The following is a 25323-nucleotide window of genomic DNA, read 5'->3' as shown; positions in this document are numbered from 1 at the left end:
CCGCTGTACCCGGTGTGACCTCCTCTACATCGGGGAAACCAAGCTTTGCAGAACACCTATGCTCGGTTCGCAATAAACAACTGCACCTCCCAGTCGTGAATCATTTCAACTCCCCCTCCCATTCCTCAGACGACATGTCCATCCTGGGCCTCCTGCAGTGCCACAACGTTGCCACCCGAAGGTTGCAGGAACAGCAACTCATATTCCGCTTGGGAACCCTGCAGCCCAATGGTATCAATGTGGATTTCACAAGCTTCAAAATCTCCCCTCCCGCTACCGCATCCCAAAACCAGTCCAGCTCGTCCCCGCCTCCCTAACCTGTTCTTCCTCCCACCTATCCCCTCCTCCCACCTCAAGCCGCACCCCCATCTCCTACCTACTAACCTCATCCCGCCCCCTTGATCTGTCCGTCCTCCCTGGACTGACCTATCTCCTCCCTAACTCCCCACCTACACTCACCTTTACTGGCTCCATCCCCGCCTCTTCGACCTGTTTGTTTCCTCTCCACCTATCCTCTCCTCTATCCATCTTCTATCTGCCTCCCACTCTCTCCCTATTTATTTCAGAACCCCCTTCCCCTCCCCCATTTCTGATGAAGGGTCTAGGCCCGAAACATCAGCCTTTCTGCTCCTTTGATGCTGCTTGGCCTGCTGTGTTCATCCAGCTTTGCACCTTGTTGTCTCGGATTCTCCAGCATCTGCAGTTCCTACTGTCTCTACTCTAATTCCTGGGTGACTACTGTCATAAAATCTCAGCATCATAGAGGTGTGCAGCATAGAATAGGGCCCCTCAGCCCACTGGGTGGGCACCAGTCAGAAACAACCACCTAACTGTTCTAGGTCCATTTTCCGACATTTGGCCCATAGCTTTGTATGTCTTGGCATTGCAGGTGCACATTTAAATACTCCTTCAATGTTATGAGGTTTTCTGCCTTTACCGCTCTCACAGGCAGTGAGTTCCAGGTTCCCATCACCCTCTGAGTAAAACAAAAAAATTCAGCACACCCCCTATAAACCTCCTATCCCTCACCCCGCTCCAACTCCCCCCCAAACTGGCCATTGATCCCTCCACTAAGGGGAAATGTTTCTTCTTGTCTACGCCCCTAATAATTTTATATATAATTTTTTCTCAATCATGCCCCCACTCAATCTCCTCTGCTCCAAGGAAAATAATCCCAATCTGTCCAATCTACTCTTCCTAGTTAAAACTCTCCAGCCCAGGGCATATTGTCATAAATCTCCTCCGCGCTCTCTCCACTGCCATCACATCCCTCCTATAATGTGGATTCCAAAACTGCACACAATACTCCCGCTGTGGTCTAACCAACTTTTTACATAGTTCCAGCTTAACTTCCCTACTCTTAAATTCTGTATAAAACCCTGACTCACCCCTCACATCCAATTACACCTCTCCACGATACAGTGGGAGCTAACATGACCCTCCCACTCCCTGGATGGACCTGATAAACCTCACCTCCCAACTCAACCCGAAGCTGCTGACCCAGCACCCACCCATTTACTGGCTCAACATGACACTGCTACAACTGACAGCCTACTCCTTTCACCCACTTATAGCCTACCCCTCATTCACCTCAGACAGAGATCTCATACACTTGCTGTTAAAGTGTTCTTTGGGACCTTTAAATCCTGAAGTAAGGCAACGAGCATTGTATTTACCAAAATGTCGTGGCCTGTTACACTCCTCATGCAACGGGCAGATTCTCCCCAATTACCTTCAATAAATGCATTTCTGACAAGCCAGATTAGAAGTCTTGGCTAGAAAAAAAAATCACTGACAGATAAGTGGGTAATTTTAAGGAAGATTACCATCAGTTGAACATATAATAGAATATTTGGGCCATTACAACACGCAGCGGCAAAGATGACGATGCACGTTACATGGATTAATGTGCTCATCGGATACTCTACTCCATCAATTGCACTGGTTCAACAGTCAGAATGGTATCACTGTAGGAACCATAATGTAGGAACATTAATGATGTTTGACTGTCACCTTTCTTATGGGTTTGTGTAAAGAGCATTTGATCTGTTTGATTTCAAGCTTGCTGGATACCATCTCTACCCTCTTCCCAATATATCAACTAATTGCTTCTTAAATGACCAAGGTGCCTTTGCCTTCCTTATATGTTTCAGATATTGATCTCCTTTACGTATATTAAAAAATGTTCCTGACCTGACACTAATTATAACCTTTCCGCTCACAACCCTGATTCTTCCTATCCATTACCATGCTGTACATAGAAACATTCTGGGGTTTTTCTAGTATATTAAGTAGCTTCAAGATCTTCACAAGGTGCCCTTCTTGAGGTTCAGGAACCATGGTTTAATAAATCATTTTGCACTCTTTTGTGCCAGAAATATTAAACATCCTCTGCCACCTACCTCAACTGCTCATCCTTCATTTGAAGTGTGACCAATGCAGAGATGTGAAGAAGCAACTAGCAAAGGGATCCTTCTGACATAACAATGATTAGCGCAAAACAAAGTCACCCACAGTTTGAATTGCTTTGACCCAACACAGAGTTATAAGGTGAAATACAAATGCATCTACTGTTATAATCACTCTGTCACTGGATATCAGCCTTGTCATGTACGTCAGATTGCTGTTTGTAGGATCTTATTTTGAATTAATTGGCTTCTCTGTTTGCTATATGATCACTTCAAAAAGATGCCATTGACTGGAAAGCACTTTGAGAGGTCATGAAAGGAAATTTATTTATGTCTTTGTTTTCTGCACTTTCATGTGCCTGACTATATGGCAGACTACAGTGTAAATCCCAGGACTGATTTGGGAACAGAACCAGTTAGCTCAGGAGAGATTCAGCAGTTGCATGATTTGTCCTCAGCAAAAAAGTTGAGAAAAATCAGACAGGCAGAGTTTAGATCTCACTCAGACTGAACTTGTTAAACACAAAAAATATACTGAGCAAATTTTCACAAGCTTCAAAAGTAACAGCTAAGTACAAATAAAGCCACTTGATCACATCTAATTAATATAGAGAAAATAATTCTGAGCACAATTGGACTATGGGGATTGGGGCTCAAACTCAGTTTGTGCACAAAGGAAATGAGTACAGTTTAGATGTTGTCTTTCTTTCATTGATGCTTATGCAGTGAATACTGAAGGAGGTCTGGGTCCAGCATACTGGAGTTTCAAGTAAAGCTCCATATATTCAACACCCCACCCCTCTAGCCATTGCAACATAATAGAACTTAATAAATGTTTGGGGGACTACAAATGGAACTTGCTGTGCTGTATCTGCCCTGAGAGTATTTGATATTACAGAGTCAAGGGAACTTTAATTTTATTCTTTAAATGGAGGAAGTCTGATTCCGAAGAATACAAACATCACTAATAAAACAGAGTCTGAGTAAAATCTCCTTGATTATAATGTGCACAGACAGTGTAACAATACTGAACGGAATCTGAATAGAGCAGATGTAGGAGCATGTTTTTAGACAAGGACAAATTTAATTGGAACTGAAAATGCTAGTAAATGGTCTTTCCCTGCCAACCAGAGTGTCAGGAATCATCTAGGATGAGTTACAAGACAAAATAAAAGGGAAATGAATCTGCAAAGTTAACGTTGAGTGATCAAATGAGTGAACGTAAAGAAATCATCTAGAACCATTTTATTAAAGTATACAATACAACTTTCAGCTACAAAACCATCATTCAGAGCCACATCTGGCCTCCAAATGATATATTTTTCTTATTCAATTTCAGGTTCAGTAACCGAACAGAGCGGTTTATAGATTGTGAGTTATTAGTGCAGCTGGTTTCCATTCTCCGATGCGAGTCTTCGTTCTCCACACTGAGACTCCAACGGATTGCTCTGGAAATATTTCCTGGCTCTGACAGTTGTGAGGTGTCCCCAACCATTGTGTACCTTGCATTTCTGTTCTTGAAAGAGATGGGGAGCGTGGGCAGGAGGAGGAGGAGTGGGTGGGGGCCTGCAACAGGGTCTGAGACTTCAGTGTTTGCGCTTTGACCCAAACTGTTTTGTGTTGACTTCGGGCACACTCAAGGCTCGACTGATAAAAGGAAAGGTTAGACAGGACACAATTTCTGAAGCTCAACAACAGAGAAGTCATTGTTGGACAGTTTCTTCCTGTTTCTGCATGAAATATAAGGCTTGCGGTGCTTCCTCGAGGCTCGATGAGTTTTGCTGAAATTCGTAACGTGTATTTAATGACTGAATTTAACATGAGAAAAAAAAAGCAAATCTTCCACTTGCCTCCTTGGACTGCTCATTTTCTCCTTCTGTCTGGTGTCCATATTATTTAAAAAAGAAGCTATCATGCCAATCACACAGGAAGGGACACAATCCGGTAGATGACCTTTCACCTCTCTGCACCAACTGTTTATCAGTTGATATCAGAGGAAGTCAAACACCCCATATTTCTTCACTGTGTGACAAGGAAAGAAGCACACAAGAGGTTTAAGAAATTAGTTCAAAAGAACATAAGTTGGGAAATGATTACAGTTTCATTTTGGTTTTCACAACACGCTCTCAATAGATGCAGTATTTTGTTTTCTAAAAGAAAAGGAAGAAAACTTAAAATGGGAAAGGTATTAATGAGGCAGACAGACAGGCTTTTGTCTGCGCGCACACAGTCCAGTTTTGTGAGACGATCAGGAAGGGTGGGAGAGGGACGGTGGTGCGAGAGAAGCAAATCAAATGGTTTTTGTTTATAAATCTTGCAGATTAGTGCTGAATAAATACAGTCCTGTTCACACTTCAAATGTGCTACTCCATCACAAACAGGGCCTCAGTCCAGTTTTTTTTTTAGTCGTTCTGTTTTAGTAACAAGACTGAATAGATGATGCTTTCTTTACAAAAAAAAAATTAACAACAGTCACATGACATCCACAAAGAACTCACTGGGGTTTCCCATCGCCATTCTGAAGGACTGTCTACTCGCTGTGAGCTCTGGGGGCACTGAGGCCAGGTCACGCACAGGAGGTGCCCCTGGGGGTGCCATCGCAGGCTGCGGAGGCATCATCATGAGAGGTGGGGTGTAAAGGGGCGGCAAACCAGGAGCCCCGTAGGACTGGTGCGTGTGATGGCTACGGATGCTGGCGGCCATGGAGTGGTGGCTCCGGTGGCTGAGGTTGCTATGGTGACTGTGCTCACTGGCAGGAACTGAACGCTCGCTGACCGCCCGCTCTCGCCGGATGCCACTCCTTGTGGTGTGATCTGACTCACTACCACTACCCCCTGACTTGGCCTCGCCTGCTTTGGGCTCCTTCTCTTTCCCTCCTCTCCTTTCGCTCCCACTGCGATTAGATCCACTGCTTCGGCTTCCTGCAACAAGGAACCAAAATAAAGACGATTTAGCACAAAGCAAAGGGTAGAGGGAAATAAGGTCATCTTCTCTGGTGATTACAAGAGTAGAGGGAAAGAAATTGCATTTATACAGCATAATGCAATACCCCGGGATATCCAAACGTCAGCCCATCATGTCTACACTGACAAAACTGTTTCAAACATACACTTGTTCCACTTTCCAGCACTTGGCCCCTGGTTTTCAGTGTTATGACATTTTATTTGCTCACCCAAATATTTTTAAAGTTTGTCACGTATTCTGCCTTAACTACCCTCCCAGGAAGTGCAATCCAGGTTCCCATCACCCTCTGGATGAAAACATTTTCCCTCAAATCGTCTCTAAATCTCCTGTTCTTTCACTTAAAAAATTATGCCCCGTTGTATTTACCCTTCAACTAAGACTATTCAGACCTTCGAACCTTTCCATCATTCAATATGTTCTGATCCAACATTCCTCATGTCCACTTTCCTGCCTTTTTCCCATAACATTTCATTCCCTGACTGATCAGGGATCCTTCTACCTCAGCCTTTCATGTACATAAGGACTCTGCTCCCACAGTTGTTTGAGGTAAGGAGTTTCTAAGACTCTCAACCCTCAGAAAGTAAATTTCTCTTCATCTCAGTCTTATATTAGCACCCCTTTATTCTGAGACTACGCCCTCTGGTCTTAAGAATTTCCCATGAAGAGAAAACATCCTCTCAACATTTACCCTGCCTGGCCCCTTTAGAATCCTATATGTTTCAGTGAGAGCACCTCTCATTCTTCAAAGCTCCAATGAGTAGATTCCCAACCTGTTTAGCCAATCCCTCCATACCAGAGATCATCCTTGTGAACCTTCTCTGAATGGCCTTCAATGCAATAATATCTTTCTAAAAATAAGGGGAGCAGAACTGCTCACAGTATTCCAGGTGTGGTGCCACCAGCACCTTATACAGTTAGAGTGAGATTTCCCTACTCTTATATTCCAACTCCCTTTGAAATAAGGGCCAGCATTCTATTAGCCTTCCTGATTACCTGCTGCCCCTGTGTACTAGCTGTGTGCACAAGTCCCCCGAAGTCCCCTTGTATTGTAGCTTTCTGGAGCAAGAGGAACAGCTGCTTTCTATCCACGCTGTCCAGACTAGCGCTACATCTAGAGGTGCTTCTTCGACTATTAAATGCTCTTGAAGTGTCAGAACACGGAGAAACACAGAAGCAGATTTGCACACAGCAAGATCCCAGAAATAGCAAAGCAATAAAAGTACAAATAATATGTTTTTTCGACTTGATGGATATTGGATGTATGAGAAACAGAAGCAAGAATAGATCTCTCTAAACCTCCTGTCTTGACACAAGGGTGTGAAGTTTAGTAAGGGCCAGTGGAGGAGTTATGTGGAACAGTAGGAGCTGACAGTGGAGCTCACAGTGGAATATGGATGGTCAAGAAAATAATACATGAGTTAGGGCCAGCAGTAAGCCATTCAGTGCCTTGAGCCTGCTCCATCATTTGATTTGGCTGATCTGTTTGTGGCATCAAGCACAAACTCTTGACTTCTCCTAAAATACTTGTTGATCAATAATCTAACTCAGCCTTGAATACATTCAATGATCCCCACCTCTACTGCTCTCTGGGAAGAGAATTTCACAGACTAATGACCCTCAGAGAGAGAAAAAAAACTTATCATTTCAGTCATAAATGAGAAACCCTAATATTTAATCTGTGGTCCTGAATTTCCCACAAGGGGAAACCTCAGTATCTACACAGTCAATCTCTCATAAATGGAGGAGGAGAAACTAGGCCATTCGGTCCATTGAAGATGCTCCCGCATTCAATGAGGTCACGGCTGATCTCATAATCTCCAATTCCGCCTTTTTCCTCTAATCTTTGATTCCCTCACTGATTAAAAACCTGTCCACCCCAGCACTGAGTTTACTTAATGGCCCGGCCTTGACAGCTCTGTGGTAAAGAATTCCACAGATTCACCAACCTCTGAGGAAATAAATTGCTATTCATCTCTGTGGTCAACTCAATGCTCTGAGATTATGTTCTGGTCCTAGACTCTCCCACAAGGGGAAACAATCTCTCAGCATTCACCCTTTTGATCTCCCTCAAAATAGTATATGTTTAATAGGGTGTCCTCCCAGTCTTCTAAACTCCAAAGAATACAGTTCAACATACTCAACCTCTCCTCATACGACAATCCCTGCATACCCAGGATCAACCCCGTGAATCTTTTCTGGGCTGCCTCCAAAGTCAGTATGTCTTTCCTTAAATAAAGGAGCCAAAACTATTCACAGCATTCCAGCTGCTGTCTGAATAGTGCCTTGTAAAGCTTTAGCAAAACCACTCTATTTTTATACTCCATTCCCTTTAAAATAAATGCCAACATTCTATTTGCTTTCCCTATTACTGACTGAAGTTCAAGCCTGGCTTTCTGTGATTCATGTAAAAAGACTTCCAAATCCCTCCGCTGCAGGCTTCTGCAGTCTTTCCCATTTTAAATTATAACCATCTCTTCCATTCTTCCTCCCAAAGTGCATGACCCCACATGTTCCGATATCATATTTCATCTGCCAACTTTTTAACCTGTCTATCTCCCTCTGTAAACTCTGTGTCATCTTCACCACTTACCATCCCACCTATTTTTGTGTCATCTACAAACTTGGCTGTAGCACATTCAGTTCCGTCAACCAAGTCATTAATATATTCTAAATAATTGTAACCCCAGCAGTGATCTCTGTGGCTCTCCATTAGTTACAGGCTTCCATCTGAAAATGCCACTTTATCTTAACTCTCTGTCTTCAATCAGTTAGCCAATCCTCTATCCGTGCTAATGTACTACTCACAATACCTTGAACTTTTATCTTACGTAGACTTATGTGTGGTACATTATTGAATGCCTTTTGGAAATCCAAATATCCACTGGCTCCCCCTTATCTGTTTGATACCTCCTCAAAGAACTAGAACTGTAATAAATATGGTAGGCATGATTTCCTGACGCCCTGCTGACTGTCTGATTATATTATGTGTTTTTAAATGCTCTGCTATTTTACATCCTTTCTAATAGACACTAATATTTTCCCAATGACATACTTTAAGCTAACTAGCCTACAGTTACCAGTTCTGGAGTCCATTTTTCTGGGATAAGCATGCTAACACACAGTGGAAACTTGTACTCCTTACCGAGGGAAATTGGAAAACTCAGTGTCCTGGAAACACAACGAGACCATGCCTTTCATCATGCCTGCATCAGTAATGTCTCTTTTTGAAAGACCTATCCAATTCATTTGATTTACCCTCACTTATTATCCACAGCTCAGCATGTTCCATTTTGTTTACTGTATCCAGTTCCCTTTTGATACTTATTATTGAACCTGTTTCTGACATCCTTTCAGCCTGTACAGTTAGATCTATTTAGTCTCTTAAACGTGTTCTGTCATTCCGTGAGGTCAAGGCTGGCCTGACTACATTAAGAAATAATCTGCATTTTCCTCTGGTTCTTTTAACAATTGCCTTAAAAGGTTGTATTACATTAAAGGTGCTGTCTAAATACATGTTGAGTTCTACTGAAAAAGGCACACTTTGCCAAAGATTTTAATCTTGCACTCATCAGGACAATTCACAAGAGTAGCAATTTAAAGGGAAAACTTATACTCGATGAGAGGTGAATGTACTATTGGTTGGCAAGTAGGCATTGAATGGTTGAGACATTGCCATGGATTATGTAAAAATTAATAATGATTGGCAATTAACAACTAGCTTTGTTTAAATATTATATTTTAAACTAGACTGAATCTGATTGGTTAGGGCATTGCTCTGTGAGATGAATCATCAAATGGCTGTCACTTATTTTGTTCAGTTGAAAACAATGCATTGCACTTACATGTCTGAAGACAGAAAGAATATACACATACAATGCACTTATTTCAATTTAACAAAATTGGTGACAGCCATTCACTGATTCAATTATCAGGACAATGCTCTGACTAATCAGATTTAACTTGCCAAATTTAAATTTTAAATTTTAATTGACACTTTCTCCGTGGCAATGTCTCTGCCAGAGTCCAGATGCCAACACATCAGCACTCTTCTCTCATGCAGTGTAATTGATGGTTTGCCCCCTTAATTGACATTCTTGTGAATTGTTGTGACTAGTGCAAGATTTTTTCAGCAGTTTCTGCACTACCAAATGACATTTTAAATACAACTTATTAATGTCATTTGTTTCTTCCACTTAACAACTCTGCATCACTCGAAATGCTTTCTTCCTATTCACTCTACCAAACTATTCAGGGTTTTGAATACACCAGTTAAATCAGTTCAATGAACCTTCTCTGAACTGCTTCTAATGTAGTTATATAGTCCAGTGGTCTGCAAAGAAACTCCAACTTCTCCAGTCTCTCTCTGCAACATGAAGTCCCTCATCACCAATGCCATTTTAGTAAATCTCAGCTGCACACTCTAAAAGACATTCCTGACATCCTTCCTAAAGTGTGGAGCCCAGAATTGGACCCAATGATTTAGGTGGAGTATAAGCACTGCTTTATACAAGTTTAACCTGCTTGTTTTTGTACTTTATGACCTGTTTAAAATGTTAACTGTATCAAATTATTGGATAGATTTTATCCTTTACATCATTGATCTTCAATCTCCCTCAATCTTTCTCTGACCACCCCTTCTGTTCCATCTGTCCCTTCCCGCTATTCAATACCATAAAAACCATGCCTTTTCCACGTGTCGCTTCAGTTCTGTAGAATGGTCCCATCAGACTCAAAAAGTAAACTTTGTTTCCCTTGCCAACAGATGCTGCCAGACCTGCTGGATTTGTCCAGCACTTTCTGTTTTTATTTCATGCAATATGCTTGATTATCTAGGAGTCTGTACTCAGTGAATTTCTTTATATGTCCTTTCATGGTCCCTTTTCAGAACGATAATAGGGATATATTGACAGTAAGGGTTGAATTTCTGCTTTGATTGTTTTATGTTGACTGAATGTCATATACTAGCTCAGTGTTTGCTTCAGTGCAGCGTCTTGCAGTTCAACATGTTATGCCCTGATCAGTTGCCTTCCTACTTCTCTCTCCATTACAATGTTCATTAAAACTTACCCCTTCCATCAATTTTTTTTTAAAAAACCACCTGTCCTAATATTGCTTTCGGAAGCTCAGTGTTGAATTCTGTTTGATATTCATTGCTGTGAAGTACCTTGGAACATTTTACTACATTAAAGACCTTATATAAATGCAAATTGTTGTTGTTGAACCAATAATGGGGCATCTGGCACCTTGGATAACTTCGTAAACAGTGCAGTAACCAGAAGTGGACACTGCAATGTGGTGACTGTTTTGGTTAATGTGGTTCTCTCACCTTCACTGGGCTGGCTGCCCGCACTGCCCCCTCCGTATGTGAACCCGGTGACGTCGTGGTAGCCTGGTGGATGTGGGTTGTAAGGGTGCTGTGGTGGATACTGGTATGGGAAGGAGATGGGCCATGGTGCTGCACCTGGGTGCGGGAGGGGTGCCAATGTGTCTTGATCTGAAGTGCCACTGGATCCATCCTGGTCATTCAGGGTTAGATTAGCCATGTCTGTGGAAATGGGAAGAATTACAGCCTGTTAGTTTTGTCAATGGCAGTGTGCAAATGTCAATAATCCTGCAAGATCCAATACACTAGCTTAGTACCTGATCGACAGGACAATGAACATATGAGCTTGTATGCGAGGTTCAATATTTTTCAATCTTCGCCTATCCCCTTTTTCAATCCCAATGTAATTTTCCCCCTGGCCCTGCTGTTTTCACTGTTATGAACAGCTCTTGGCTACCACAAGAACAGGAAAGGTTTGGAGGGATGTGAGCCAAGCGCAGGCAGGTGGGACTAGTTTTGGAATTACGGTCAGCATGGATTGGTTGAACCAAAGGGTCTGATTCTGTGCTGTATGACTCTTTGACTCTCTACAAGTGGGCCAAGTGTAGCAATTACTGACAGGCCATTTCATGTGACAACCATTATGTCAGGTGCTGTTTCTGATCTCGCCCAGCAGCTTCATTTCCCATCTGGAGGGAGCTGTCAGGTTGTGCTGGACACTGTGAAGCAATCAGAAGTAAAAGGGCCAGACTGATTTCTACTGATGAACCCAAGTCACAACTGAGGGAACGAAGATATTCCACAGTCCCCACTCTGCAATACTATGAGAGATCACATTGCTGTGGTTTTGTTATGAATTCCAGGCCATTATAGTAAATGGGGTAGGCTGGATAGACCACAAACATCCCAGTATGTGAGTAAATATTCTTGGCAGACAATAAGCTTTGGAATGATCATTCTTCAGCTTGTTGTAATATCTTCAGGCATTAAATCCAAAATTTCATGTCATGGAATCACCATCGCATCTGCTACCTGACTTGCATTATAATTCATCTTGACCATCAAGTAAACAGGTGGGGAGATAGAGAGGGGGCGGGTGTGGGGTGGAAGAGGGTGTGTGTGTGGGAGAGAGAGAGAGACAGAGAAGGATCTTCAGCTTTTGACTGACATTTTTAAATTGCATTGTACTTCCCACTGAGGAGCAAAGAAACAATATTCAGTATGTGGCTTACACATGTGCACCCAGCACAACTCACTCAGTGATGGGTCACAGTGTGTACACACCACTGCTCATTAAGGGAGTCAGGCATGTCACGGTAATGTCCCTGGACTAACAATCCAGAGGCCCAGGCTAATTCTTTGGGCACATGGATTAAAAACCAACTATGGTGACCATGACAACTATCTTCAATTGTCAAAAAAACCACTTGGTTCATTATGACAATAAAGCTAATTCCTTCATTCATTCCTGTACAGAAAGAAACCTGCCATCCTTATCTAACCTGTCATGAGACTTCAGATCTACCATAACGTGGCTGACTCTAAACTGTTTTCTGAAATGGCCCGGTAAGTATTCAGTACAAGGCTAATGAGGGATGGGCAACAAATGCTGGTCATACCAGCAATGCTCACGTTCCATGAGAAAATAACAGAAAAATCTTTCCTCCACTTTTCCACTAAGTATTGATGAGAAAGAGAGATACACCATTGAAAGCTTTCATCCTGCACTCATCTGGAAAGAAGTATGAACGTCAAATGTCAAAGGAAACAACAATTTGTACTGCATGATAAAAGCCCATACTTGCAAATCTCAAAACATAATGGTTAATGTTAGATATGATTCCATGATTAAGATTGTTCAGCAAGGGCTGCCTTGGTGTGATGAAAATTATACTAACAACCAATTTAAGATTATCAGTTGGATCACACAGGGACAGGTCCTCTGTAGGCAAAAAGAACATGTCCAGTTATTGCACATTTTTGAATTAAATGAAAGCTTTGGGGACAATATTTCTCAGGTATATTTTCTATGCCAATGCCTCAATCAACCAGAGGCCACTTGCCAGCTAATTAGCATCCTTTTCTCACGCAGTATAAATTGTTGCTCCCTTTAAAATTTGGCATTCTTGCATCTGTCCTGATAACTGCAAGGAGAGAAGCTTTGATAGTGTGTTAGTCCTTTCTCTAATACTCAAGTTCTATACGACTGAGTGATGATTTATTTCTTTAAGGCTAGGGGCTACTATGGCAGCCAACGTTTGGGGAGAAGCTGAGGAAGGATACCAGTTTGAGACGACAACACGCCCTAAAGACAGAGTCACTCACTGCCACATAGATTCCCGAAGATGTAGTAGCACTGCTCTGAGAAGGTGATTTTGTTGACTGTGTGTCGAATGTAACCAGCTTTGAGGAGATTACTGGCATATTTTCTCGCCTCGCGACGGTCTGGAAAACCTTCAACGTGATTATAAAGCCAGTCAACGACATCAGAACCTGGGAAAGGAGGACAGAATGATGTAGCAAAGCAGGTAAATCAGTGCAGTATGCTTCTGCGACCACTTTTAAAAGGGCAATCCGAGGTTCTCAATTCCACTTCCTATCCTTACTCCAAAGCCCGACAAATATTTCCCAATAACGCATTTTTCCAATTCTTTTCTGAAAGTTACCACTGAAATCTGCTTTGACCACCCTTTCAAGTAGCTTGTTCTTTAAAAGTCTTCTATATTTAAGGGAATACAATCCTGTCTATTCATCTGTCCTCAATATTTAGAGCTTTTTGCCCCAGGTTCATGCAAGTACTACTTGTTAGGAACACAACGATTGGGATGTCATCAAAAAGCAAAATACTGCAGACGCTGGAAAATAAAATAAAAAATAGAAAATGCTGGAAATGCTCAGCTGCTCAAGTAGCATCTGCAGAGACAGAAAGCTGTCATCGGAACTAGAAAAAATTACGGTGTTGGTCAGGCCAAACCTTCAAGATTTTCCAAACAAATGAGCTTAGGTGAGGGCCAGTCTTCCTCTTCCATGTTTACTTTGTTTATTATTCAGCAAAGGCACAGTATCCCTTTTCCATGTTTATCCTGTTTATTAATCCACAAAGGCACTGTTTCTAAACTTGGCTCACTGGCTGGATGCTACATACCTATAAAAGCGTTGGGGATTGTTATTTTAAGCCACATTCGGTCACGGACTTCCAGGCCTGATTCTGGTGATGCCATGGCCTTGACGATGGTGACAACGTCACTGTGGACTGATAAATGAAAATCATCGAACCCTGAGAAGAAAAGAACATAAAGAGATCTTGCTTCAATTGGGCAATGTTACAGAGCAGTGCAGGGCTGGGCTGTCAGGTGTGGGTGTGACGAGAATGGGAATAGAACTGGCCATTCTTCAGCAGTGTAATTTATATCATTTATTTATAGTTATCTAATTTATAGAAAGCATAATTCATTTCAGAACACTGTAGTACTATGAATGATTACAATTTGGTCTTTCTTTACAAATAATAAATTATAACTGACAATAAATTATAGCTAACAAGCACTTGGTGCAACTTCTTGGTTACAGATAAAACAACATTATGTAAAACTATGCCAGCAACATCTATTTCTAAAGATAGTAGCAATTTCAATCTAAATTTATTAAACTGACAACTTTTATCATCAACTTTTCCTTCCCTTGGGTTGCTAACTAGAAGTTTGATACTTTCGTGCCATAAGGATAGCCAGGTATCTTGAATCTTTCATGATGGCAAGAGAGAAACCGATCTCGCTTTCTGAAAGCCAGCAAAATTACAATACAATAACCAGAAACCTATTGGCTAAGTGTGACTGTACGGAATAATAAATGTGCCTTAGGCTTTAGTACTGGTCATGCTCCTGGAGAGAATACAAGGAAAAGAGAAACAGGAATAGGCTATTCAGCTCCTCTAACCCATTCCATTATTGAGTTAATTCATGTCTGAGCAGCATCCCAACTCCACCTACCCACTTTGATACTTTCACCCTTAGTAACTATACTCAACCAAAATCAATAAAAGTTTTGAATTAACTCCAAGCGGCAAAAGCTTTTCTAGGGGAAAGAGTTTTTTGGAGAGAGTCTAAGGGAATTTCACTACCCACCTGCCTCTTATGAAATTTTTCTTGCCTATTGGACTGACACGAGTATGGTTAGTGATCTCAGTGGCTTGGATGGTGGTTTGCTGTGCAAAGTGATGCAAATTCCTGTACTGGCTGAGCTTACTAATAAGACCCTGCAATCTCAATTTCACCCCTCACTTGAGGTGCGGTGACCCTCAGGTTAAAATTATTATGAGTCATCTCTCTCTAATGAAAGAGTAGCCTATGATCTTCTGGGATGATGGAGACTCTCACTTTCCACTTTCTTTCCTCTAAAGTTGCAAATACCACCTACTTTCCTTCCTACATCTTTTCTGTATTGAAAATCCAGACTTGTGTCTCATCGCCATTTCTAACTTTTCCATTGCCAGGAACTCAGTGTTCCCTTACTTTGAGTTTGAGGGGTCAATTACAGGGGCTCTGACCTAAATTTTTAATTCCTCTCTGGCCATAGGGGAGGTTCCAGAGGACTAGGGGACAGCTAATGGGATTCCACTTTTCAAGAAATGTGGCAGATATAAGTCTGGAAATTTCAAATCAGTGAGTCTCATATCAGTGGTAGGGAAACCACTGGAGAAAATTCTGAAGGAGGGAGTTAATCTCTACTTGGAGAGGCAAGTTTTGATCAGGGATAGTCACCATGGCTTTGTCAGAGGGATGTGATGAATTACAAATTTGATGGGATTTTTCAAGAAGATGACCATGTGTAAATGAGGGTAGTGTAGTTGATGTAGTTTGTATGGATTTCAGCAAAGCCTTTGACAAGGTCTCACATGGAAGGTTGATAAAGAAAGTAAAAGCACATGGGATCCAAAAATGACAATGACAGGAGATACAGGGTGGTGGTAGAAGACTATTTGTGTGGCTTGAGGCCAGTATCCTTTGGTGTACCACAGAGATCAGTGCTGGGTCTCTTAATTTTTGTGGTATATGTAAATGAGACAGATTTTGGGTTGGGATGATAAGTAAGTTTGTGAATGACACAAAGATAGGCCAGGTGGTTAACAGTGAGGAAGAAGGTCTTAGATTACAGGAGGATTTAGATGGATTGGTCAGATGACAAATTAGTGGCAGATAGAATTTAACCCCGAAAAGTGAGAGGAAGAAGTAACAAGACAAGGGAGTACACAATGAATGGTAGGACACTAGAAAGCTCTGAGGAACAGAGGGATGTTGGGGTGTTTGTCCACACATCCCTGAAGGTGGCCTGTAGGACATGGTAGCTAACAAGGCATATGGGACATTTGTCTTTATTGGTGGTGGCATGTAATATAGGAGCAGGGAGGTCATGAGAGCTGTACAGAACTTTGGTCAGGCCAAAGCTGGAGTACTGTGTATAGTTCTGGTTGCCACACAACAGGAAGGATGTGATTGCACTGGAGAGGGGGCAGAAGAGATCCTCTAGGATGTTGCCTGGGATAGAGTATTTTACCTAAGAAGACAGGCTAGACAGGATTGAGTTGTTTTCTTCAGAGCGGAGAAGCATGATACAGGACATGTTTCAGGTGTAGAAGATTATGAGGGGCACGGATAGGGTGAATAGAAAGCAGCTGTTGCTCTTGGTTGAAAGATCAGTAACAAGGGGACATAATTTTAAGGTGAAAGGCAGGAGGTTTAGAGGGGATTCGAGGAAATTCTTTTCACCCAGAGGGTGGTGGGGGTCTGGAATACACTGTCCAGGTGGCTAGTTGAGATGGAAAACATCACAACCTTTAAAAAAATACTTGGATGACCAAATGAAGTGTCATAACATTCAAGTCTATGGACCAACTGCTGGAAAGTGGAACAAATGTAGGTTTAGAGAGTTCTGTCAGTGCACATTCAGTGGGCCAATGGGCCTCTTCAGTACTGTATGATTCTATGCAATCAAATAACACAGGCTTCGTAATTCAGCTCACCTTACATTTTACTCCAAACAACCTCAGTGCTGCCTTGCATCATGCTCCTTGACCCTTTACTTTGGTTTGTCGATTAAAATATGATGCCAATGCACTGAATGTTTATAAAACCTGTTCTATTTCCTGCATTGTAATGTGTCTTCCTAGCCAAAGTGCAATTATAAGATGGATGGTAAGACGTTACCAGGCAGAAATCTCTTCATATTTCTCATGACGAAGCACTGCATCCTGTGAACACGTGCGCATATCTCACTGACACACACACACACACACACACGCTCGCACAAAATACAGGTGAATTAAAGTTGAATGACAGAAACTGAGAGAAAAGCAGCTTGGTGATTTGGGAGGTCATGCTGTGTAAATGCCAGGTGAGGCTGATGGTCGTGTGCAGGTAGAACTTACGTTCGGTTTCTGGGATGGAGCTGGTGATGGAAGAGCTGGTGGAAGTAATGGTGCTCATGGAGGGGCTCATACCATATGGTTGATAGGCTCCTGTCATGGCTGCTGTATGTGACACCCACGCTGCTGGGTCAATGGGACGAATGGGCTCACCTGAAGGAGGGTAGGAAATAAGGAGACATCAGTACTTTCACTGTCGCAACCTTTTTACGGTGCATGAAATTTTATGGAATTTTTTGAATTTCTGGAATGAATCAATTAAAGCTCTTTGTTCTGCATGTAGCTACACGCATTTACAATTGTTCAGAGATAGTAGGAACTGCAGATGCTGGAGAATCTGAGATAACAAGGTGTAGAGCTGGACGAACACAGCAGGCCCAGCAGCATCAGAGGAGCAGGAAAGCTGAAAGCTTTCTGAAGAAGGGGCTAGGCCCGAAACGTCAGCTTTCCTGCTCCTTTGATGCTGCTTGACCTGCTGTGTTCATCCAGCTCTACACCTTGTTATTTACAATTGTGCATGTGTGAGTACCATCTTCATGCAATGAGTTCACAAATTAACTAGTTTGCCATTCTACTATTTACCTTCACTAGTTAGCCAGGCTTATTTTTGCTGGTCATCGAGCAACCACACATAGCAGATCACCAGTTGATCAGAAAGATGACTCAATGGATTGAAGGCATATGAAATAATGAGGGAAGGAACTGTTTAAATCCCTCAACTACAGTAACAGGGAGGGATGGATAGACTTAAATCCAACAGAGGATGAGACAGCAGCTGGAAACCCAAATGGTGATCAATGAATTAAAGAAATTATTGCACCATGTCTCTCAATGGAATTGAACAACAAATTGCAGATGCAAGAGACATTCATGGGAGCGTCACTTTACACACTGTGACTGGGTGTCTGAGTCTTTATTCTCCTGTTATACAGCAGAACCTTAATTATTCTCAATCCACATGATTCTCTAGACTCATCATCCACAATTTCAATTATGAGCAAGGATTTTCAGGGGAGTCAGGGCTTAGCTTGCATCAAGACAAAGCAATGGTAATGGCTGCAGTTTTGTTGGTCAATCATCTCAGTCCCATGACATCTCCACAGGAGCTCAATACAGTAGTGTTTTCAGGCCATCCATCCATCTTCAGCTGCTTCATCAATGATCTTCCCTCCATTACGAGGTCAGTAGTGGGGGTGTTCACTGATGATTATACACTATTTTGTATCCTTTTCAGTGCCTCACATAAGGAAGTAGTCCTTGCTGACATGCAGCAAGACTCAGATAACATCCAGGCTTGGGCCGATTAGTGACAAGTACCATTCATGCTACAAAAGAGCCACGCAATGACCATCTCCGACAGGAGAAATCTATCACTAACCCACGAGATTTAAAAGCAATATAGTCATTGAATACTCCACTACCAACAAAGGGGTGTCCTTTGACCAGAGACTGACCTGACTAGCCACATAGATAATTTAGCTGCAAGAACAGATAGTCACAGGCAAGTAACTCACCTCCCAACTCTGCAAAGCCCATCCAGGATCTACAAGGCATAAGTTATAAATGTGATTAAATATTCTCCACTTGCTTAGCTGAGTGCAACTCCAACAATATCAGAAGGGTCTGCACCATCTAGGACAAAGTAGCCTCTTGATCAGCTTTACCTTCAACATTCATTTCTTCCACCAACGACTCTCAGAAACAGCTATGAGTACCATCTACAAGATATGCTACAGGAATCAACCACGACGCCTGTGACAGCACCTCCTGAACCCGTGGCCTCTACCACTGAGCAGGACAGGAAGAGCAGGCACCATCATGTGCAAGTTTCCCTCAAAGTCACACATCCTCCTGGGCTGGTGTGGCTCTTCATTCATCTTTGATGGGTCAAATCTCTGAAACATTCTCCATAATAAACAGTTCAAGAAGGTGAAACAACGACAGATTCTCAACGGACAACTAGAGATGGGCAACAAATAGCAGCCTTGCCATCAACACTTATATTTTGATAACAAAGAAATAGATAAAACCCTGCTTGTGATTTACAAACTCTGGATAATTGATGCAGACATGTACATCATATTAACCTGGAGGTAATTTGTACGCAGTGAGTGATATGGTGCATGCACAGTTTATGGTGCCAAATGTTTAAGTCTAGCTCTCCTTCAGCTTATATTTTCTGGCTGTCACCCTAGTTGGTGTTTTTCCAAGACCCCCACTGTTAAATGCATCTGGCCAACTCACTTCTCCAAAGTGGCTCAATGTACATTTCCCAATACTTCACAATCTATGACCATCATTCCATGGGCTCCTAATTGGAGCACTTTTCAGTGGGAATGGATGGCTGGGATGAGAATAGAGGGTTCAGGTTGGAGGACCATCCATTAATGCACACAAATTGACAGTCTACACATTGGCTACCTCATGCGCCCCACCCTTTACCGTCTCACCAGCCCCAAACTAAGTAGTATAGGGAGGGTTCAGGGGAGCGTTGAAACTGAATTACTTTGGGGTGATGAAACAGGCATGAGTAGATCTGCTGAGCTTTATAAAATCCCAACCTATTTTCTTCTCCAGTGACGTCTAAGATTAGGAAATCAGAGTGCATTTGTTATCAAGTGGTAGACAGTGATCCTTTGTTGGGAGGAAAAGCGAGACAGAGTAGAAGCAAAAAAAAACCTCATATGAAGGACAGATGGTAATGCTGCCCATGGTTGATGAGGTATGGATACAAAGCACATGCAGTAGACTGTAAAACCGAAATTTCTGCCCTGATGCAAAGTAATTTTCAATGAGCCAAAAGTGCAAAACTTCATCAGTGTTTGGTGAATTGGTAAAGTTGTTATTGTGGCCTGAATGGTCATTTGTGTAAATGGATATTCTATACGCAGATGCCATGCCAACTGGACCAATGCAGTCTTAGGAGATGGGCACAAATGACTGCTGAAGCCGAGAAGACGATCAAGCCGTGACAATCCAAAATGTTTTTGTGTCCAACAACTTGAATGAAACTATCTTGAGTTGAAAGTAGACGTTGCTGTTTTTTCAATTCTTCATTCTGTGGTTGTGTTGGCATTTATTGTCCCTCTACTGTGCTGAGCTTCTTGTAGATGTTTGAAAAAACTAAGCACTTATTAGGCCACTTTAGAGGGAAGCTCAGAGTCAATCAGGTAGATCTGGGACTGGAGTCACGTAAAAGCCCAGAATGGGCAAGGATGGCATGAGTAAACCAGCTGGATTTTTATAGCAATTGTGGCAACATTTTGTAACAGCTTTGATTTCCAAATTTTTGAAGACTGAATGGGGCTATTAACGAAAGAAAATCATGTATTTCTGTAGTGCCAGCTCCCATCATAACCTCGGACATCCCAACACACTTATAGCCAATGAAAAGCATTTTGAAAATGTAGTCAAGGTAGCAATGTTGGAAATATGGTAGCCACATTGCACAAAAGATATTTGCTCAGATTACACTGGTATAAAATTCAAGAGACGTTTTAGAAGATACCAATTGCTCTCCTGTGGCTTGACACACAAATCCAGAGGGTTAGATGCCAAGACATAATGGACCTGGGTGTGTCAATAGTGTTCAGCCTGCGAATTTAAAGTCATGTATTCTGTTGTCTGGGCACATTTTCTGAGTTGTTACGTTCACATTAAAAAAGGAAACCATCTATGCAAACTAATCAAATAAAAGTAAAATGCTGTGGATGTTGAAAATCTGAAACAAACACAGAAACTGCTGCAGAAATTCAGTAGGTCTGGTACCATCTGTGGAGCAAGAAACAGAGTTAATATTTCAAATCCAGTATGACTATTCTTCAGGACATTTACTCTGTAATTGTACCCTCTCACTAGCAGTGATGTTCTGCCATGCCCTAACTGGCAGGAAGGGGTAGCAATAAGGGCTCTGCCAATTAAGATGGAGAAGGAGGAAGATATTTTTTCTCTGTTTGGAATGCTGTTGAACAGAGGCCTGTGCAGGCTGGATACAGAATCCCTACAGCGTGGAAGCAAGCCATTTGGCACACTGACTCCACACCAACGCTCCAAAGAGTGGCCCACCCAGAGCCACCCCCTCTACCCTATCCCTGTAACCCTGTATTTCCCATGGCTCACTGAATATCATTGAATATATTCAAGGCTGGGTTACACAGATTTTTCATCTGCAAGGAGTTAAGGATTATAGAAGGGCCACTGTAAAGTGAAGATCAGGGCACAATTATATCAGCCATGACATAGGCAGCACGGTGACTCAGTGGTGCCTCAAAGCGCCAGGGACCAGGGTTTGTTTCAACCTTCGGGCAACTGCCTGTGTGGAGTTTGCACCTCCTTTGTGTCTGCTTTGACTTCTTCCGGGACTTTCAGTTTCCTCCCACAGTCCAAAAATGGGCATGTTAGGTCGATTGGCCATGGTAAATTGTCTGTGGTACCCAGGGATGTGCAGGCTAGATGGGTTAGCCATGGGAAATGGGGTGGGGAGGTTACAGGAATAGGATGGGATGGTCTTTGGAGGGTCGGTGTGGACTTGATGGCCGAATGGCTTCTTTCCACTCAGTAAGGATTCTATGGTTTTATTGAATGGCAGACCAACCTCAGGCAGGGGACAATTTTTTATCAATGACTGTTTTACGGGAATTGGGTGTCGCTGTCTAAGCTAGCATTTATTGCTCATCCTTAATTGTCCAGAGGATAGTCAAACACATTACAGTGGTTCTGCAGTCACATGTAGACCAGACCAGTTAAGGTTGACAGATTTCTTTCCCTAAAGGTTGTTGATGAACCAGATGGGTTCTTTTTATGTGATCCACATTTGGCCAGCTTTTATTCCACATTTGTATTGAATTCAAATTTCACCATTTACCATTGTGGGAGTTGAATCCATTTCACAAGAACATTAACTTGGAATTCTAGGCTACCAATCCAGACACATTACCACTATGCCATCACCTCCCCTGTGAACTACCCTTACTCATATTTCTTACTGTCTTACAATAGCCTGTTATCACATGACCCTGGATTTATATTGGAATGATGTTGACAAGCGTTGTCCAAAGGCATAAAATTTTTAATACACTGATACAGACTTTAATCACATTCATTTTCTTGTGAGCTTTCTTCTTGCTCTTTCATCTTGTTCAAGACCATCACAAGATTTTAGAAGCTACTTACTTCTGGGGAGTGTGAAACAGGCGCGAGGTGTTGGGTCCCAGCATTTGGCAACAGTCAGCGTGATGGGTCTTAAGAAAACAATACCCAGATGTTAGGACTCCCACAAACCAAGAGAACAAAAGCCTGCTCAACATTCCAGCAACTGAAAGGTTAAGTGAAATTTCAGGATTTCAGCATTTGTTCCTCTTTGAACAGCCTGACGGGTGCTGATTCATGAATAAAAGGACCTTAGAGAAACAGATGAGCTGCATCCATTTTCTGCCACGTTGCATACAGCATATTTAACACATTTCACTGCTTTATGTTTCAGTGAACATTTTAAAAGAATACTTATTGATTTCCCGTGGGATTGCACATGGAGATTTAAGACCAAAATGTTTCTCCCTTCGCTTGCTGTTATATTACCCCATGACAACATTAAAACCCAAAGAAATGAAAAACTTGCATTTCTGTAGCACCATTCACAACTTCAGGACATTCCTGAGACCCTCTGAAATGTAATTACTGTTATTATGTAGAAAACGTGGCAGACAAATAGTACAGAGCAACTCCCACAGACTACCTGAATATAATTATCAGAAACTTGGTTTTTAGTGAGGTTGATTGATGGATAGATGTTAGCTAGGGCATTAGGGACTGTGGGGCTTTTGTTTTTGTTCACCATAGAATGCAGGCCAGGCCATGGATTAACTTCCTCATCTGAAAGACAACACCTTTGACAGTGCAGTACTCCTTTAGCCCCGCAATGGATTGTCACCCATGATTGTGTGCTCAAGCCTCTGGAATGGGACTTGTAATCCACATCCGTCAGACTCTGAGATAACAGCATTACCTACTGAGCTAAGGCTGGCACCTTAATCAAGTCCGTGACCACACCATGGAATTACCCTCTTACCCTGGTTTGTGGACGATCTCTCTCAGAACTCGCACTGCGTCGTCATTGCTCATGTTCTCAAAGTTGATGTCATTAACCTGACATGAAGGAAAAGGTACAATTACTCATTCTGAGAAAATTGGCTGCCTCAGGAAGGGCAGTACTACTGAGGTGAACCCAGCATTCACTTATCAACTTTTCAGCAGGGATTATTTGGTGCTGATCAGATGCAGTAACTCTAATTCCCCTTGCCAATTCTCTGCTCACTTTCTTGAAGGCGCATCCTTCTTTCTGTAATACAGAAATTACATCAGGGCAAATGCAAAATTACGTATATGTGCAATAAGGGCGCCTGGAGGAGACTTGGCTCAGGTGGTGCGAAGAAAAATAAAGCTATCGCGTTTTTAATAAGCTCAGTACGTCACTTAGCAGCATAGCACTTTGCAACTAATGATGTACTTTACAAGTGCAGCCATAATGTAAGAATATAATAGCCAATTTGCACACAGATCTCTATTGCTGCGCTTGTTTATTTTAAACTCTCAGTAATTTAGTGTTATTTTTAATAATTTATGTGACTCTGTACCATGTGGATGCCACTGTTTCTCTCTCCCACTTTTGTCACATAATTTTCAAGCATCTAATCATAACCTTTGACTAAAATGTATCACCTCACACTTATTTGCACTGAAGCTCATTTGTCAACTTAATCCCCTTTCTGCAAGTTTATTAATGTCTTTCCTGTATTTCTGAAGTTCCCATAAAATGCAATGACCTGATCCGTTGACAATCATGACATTGGTTGATTTGTACTCAAACTATAGCTCATTTAGCCCAAATGCTCGTGTTTCTTCCTCCCATGTACCTCAAAATCCTGGAGTTCTCTCACTGGTTCAGTGACATTACCAATGTGCCACCAATTGTGACAGCTTATGGAGTAATGGGGATTGATTTCCAGCACACTCCTCCCATTAATATTGTGACGTTTGTGACACATGCTGTCTCTGATTTCAGATTAGCGTCCCATCATCGACAGGCCCCCTCTCCCCTAGCTGGGTGAGCGTGACCCAGGGACCCACCTGCAGTAACATGTCTCCAGGCTCGATTCTGCCGTCTGCTGCCACGGCCCCTCCCTTCATAATGGACCCAATGTAAATCCCTCCGTCGCCTCTCTCGTTACTCTGCCCCACGATGCTGATTCCCAGGAAATTGTATTTCTCTAAAAGGAAGCATGTGGATGTCAAAGTTAGCACTTACAGTACAGAAGCAGAACAGAATCCCTACAGTGCAGAAAGAGACCACTCAGCCCATTGCATCTGTACTGACCTTCCAAAGATAATCCAACCCAGGCACAGCCCCTCATCCTATCCCCGTAACCCCACCTTTCCCACAGCTAATCCACCTAGCCTGCACATCCCTGAACAATATGGGCAATTTAGCATGGCCAATCCACCTAACCTACACATCTTTGGACTGTGGGAAGAAACTGGACCACCTGGAGTAAACTCACACACACAGAGGGAGAATGCGCAAACATTCAGCCCAAATGGTTCATGTCGGTATGTATGTTCCTCACCAGCCTCCTCCCACACTACTTCATCTTACCCTCTCAACATATCCTTTGATCTCTCTCTTTCTGGTGTGTTTATCAACCTTACCCAGAATGCATCTTAGTCCCAACCACTACCTGTGGTAATGAGTCTGCACTCTCAAAGCCCTCTGCATTAAAACAATGTTTCTCCTGAAGTCGCTATTGGATGTGTTAGTGATTAGCTTATTCTTATGGCCCCCTAGTTCTGGTCTTCTAACAAGTAGAAACATTTTCTCTACACTGACCCTGCCAACAACTTGCATGATTTTACAAGCTTCTATCTCATCATCTTTTAGCTCAACAGAAAAGAATCCAGCTGTCCAATTTGTCTTGCTGATTAAACCTTCTCAGTTTCTGGCATCACTGAAGCAAATTGATTTTGTATCTACACCAATGCCTCTCTGATTATGTGTGGTCTGAATAATTTTCTATACCAATATAATACAACAATGTCTGCTTTTCAATTCTCTCTCCAGAAAGGATCTCTATAGCTGCGCTTGTTTATTTTAAGCTCTCAGTAATCTAGTGTTATTTTTAATAATTTATGTGACTCTGTACCATGTGGATGCC

General features: G+C 42.2%; 1 protein-coding gene across 1 annotated transcript in view; it reads right to left on the bottom strand.

The window, feature by feature from the left end:
- Positions 1-3638: 3638 nt before the first annotated feature.
- Positions 3639-25323, bottom strand: part of LOC109932090 (segment polarity protein dishevelled homolog DVL-3-like) — a 35384-nt gene continuing 13699 nt past the window's right edge. Inside the window, exons 5-12 of the mRNA XM_048604103.1 lie at positions 24242-24381; positions 23184-23260; positions 22289-22356; positions 17120-17269; positions 13841-13972; positions 13021-13188; positions 10699-10917; positions 3639-5329 (exon numbers count right to left, since the gene is read on the bottom strand). Of these exons, the coding sequence (XP_048460060.1) occupies positions 4881-5329; positions 10699-10917; positions 13021-13188; positions 13841-13972; positions 17120-17269; positions 22289-22356; positions 23184-23260; positions 24242-24381 (1403 nt within the window). The 3' untranslated portion in view covers positions 3639-4880. The remainder of the gene's footprint in view (positions 5330-10698; positions 10918-13020; positions 13189-13840; positions 13973-17119; positions 17270-22288; positions 22357-23183; positions 23261-24241; positions 24382-25323) is intronic.

Source organism: Rhincodon typus, chromosome 13 (assembly GCF_021869965.1).
Source record: "Rhincodon typus isolate 14 chromosome 13, sRhiTyp1.1, whole genome shotgun sequence".
In the NCBI taxonomy this organism is placed as follows: Eukaryota; Metazoa; Chordata; class Chondrichthyes; order Orectolobiformes; family Rhincodontidae; genus Rhincodon; species Rhincodon typus.
This window is presented reverse-complemented; position numbering and strand designations above follow the sequence as displayed.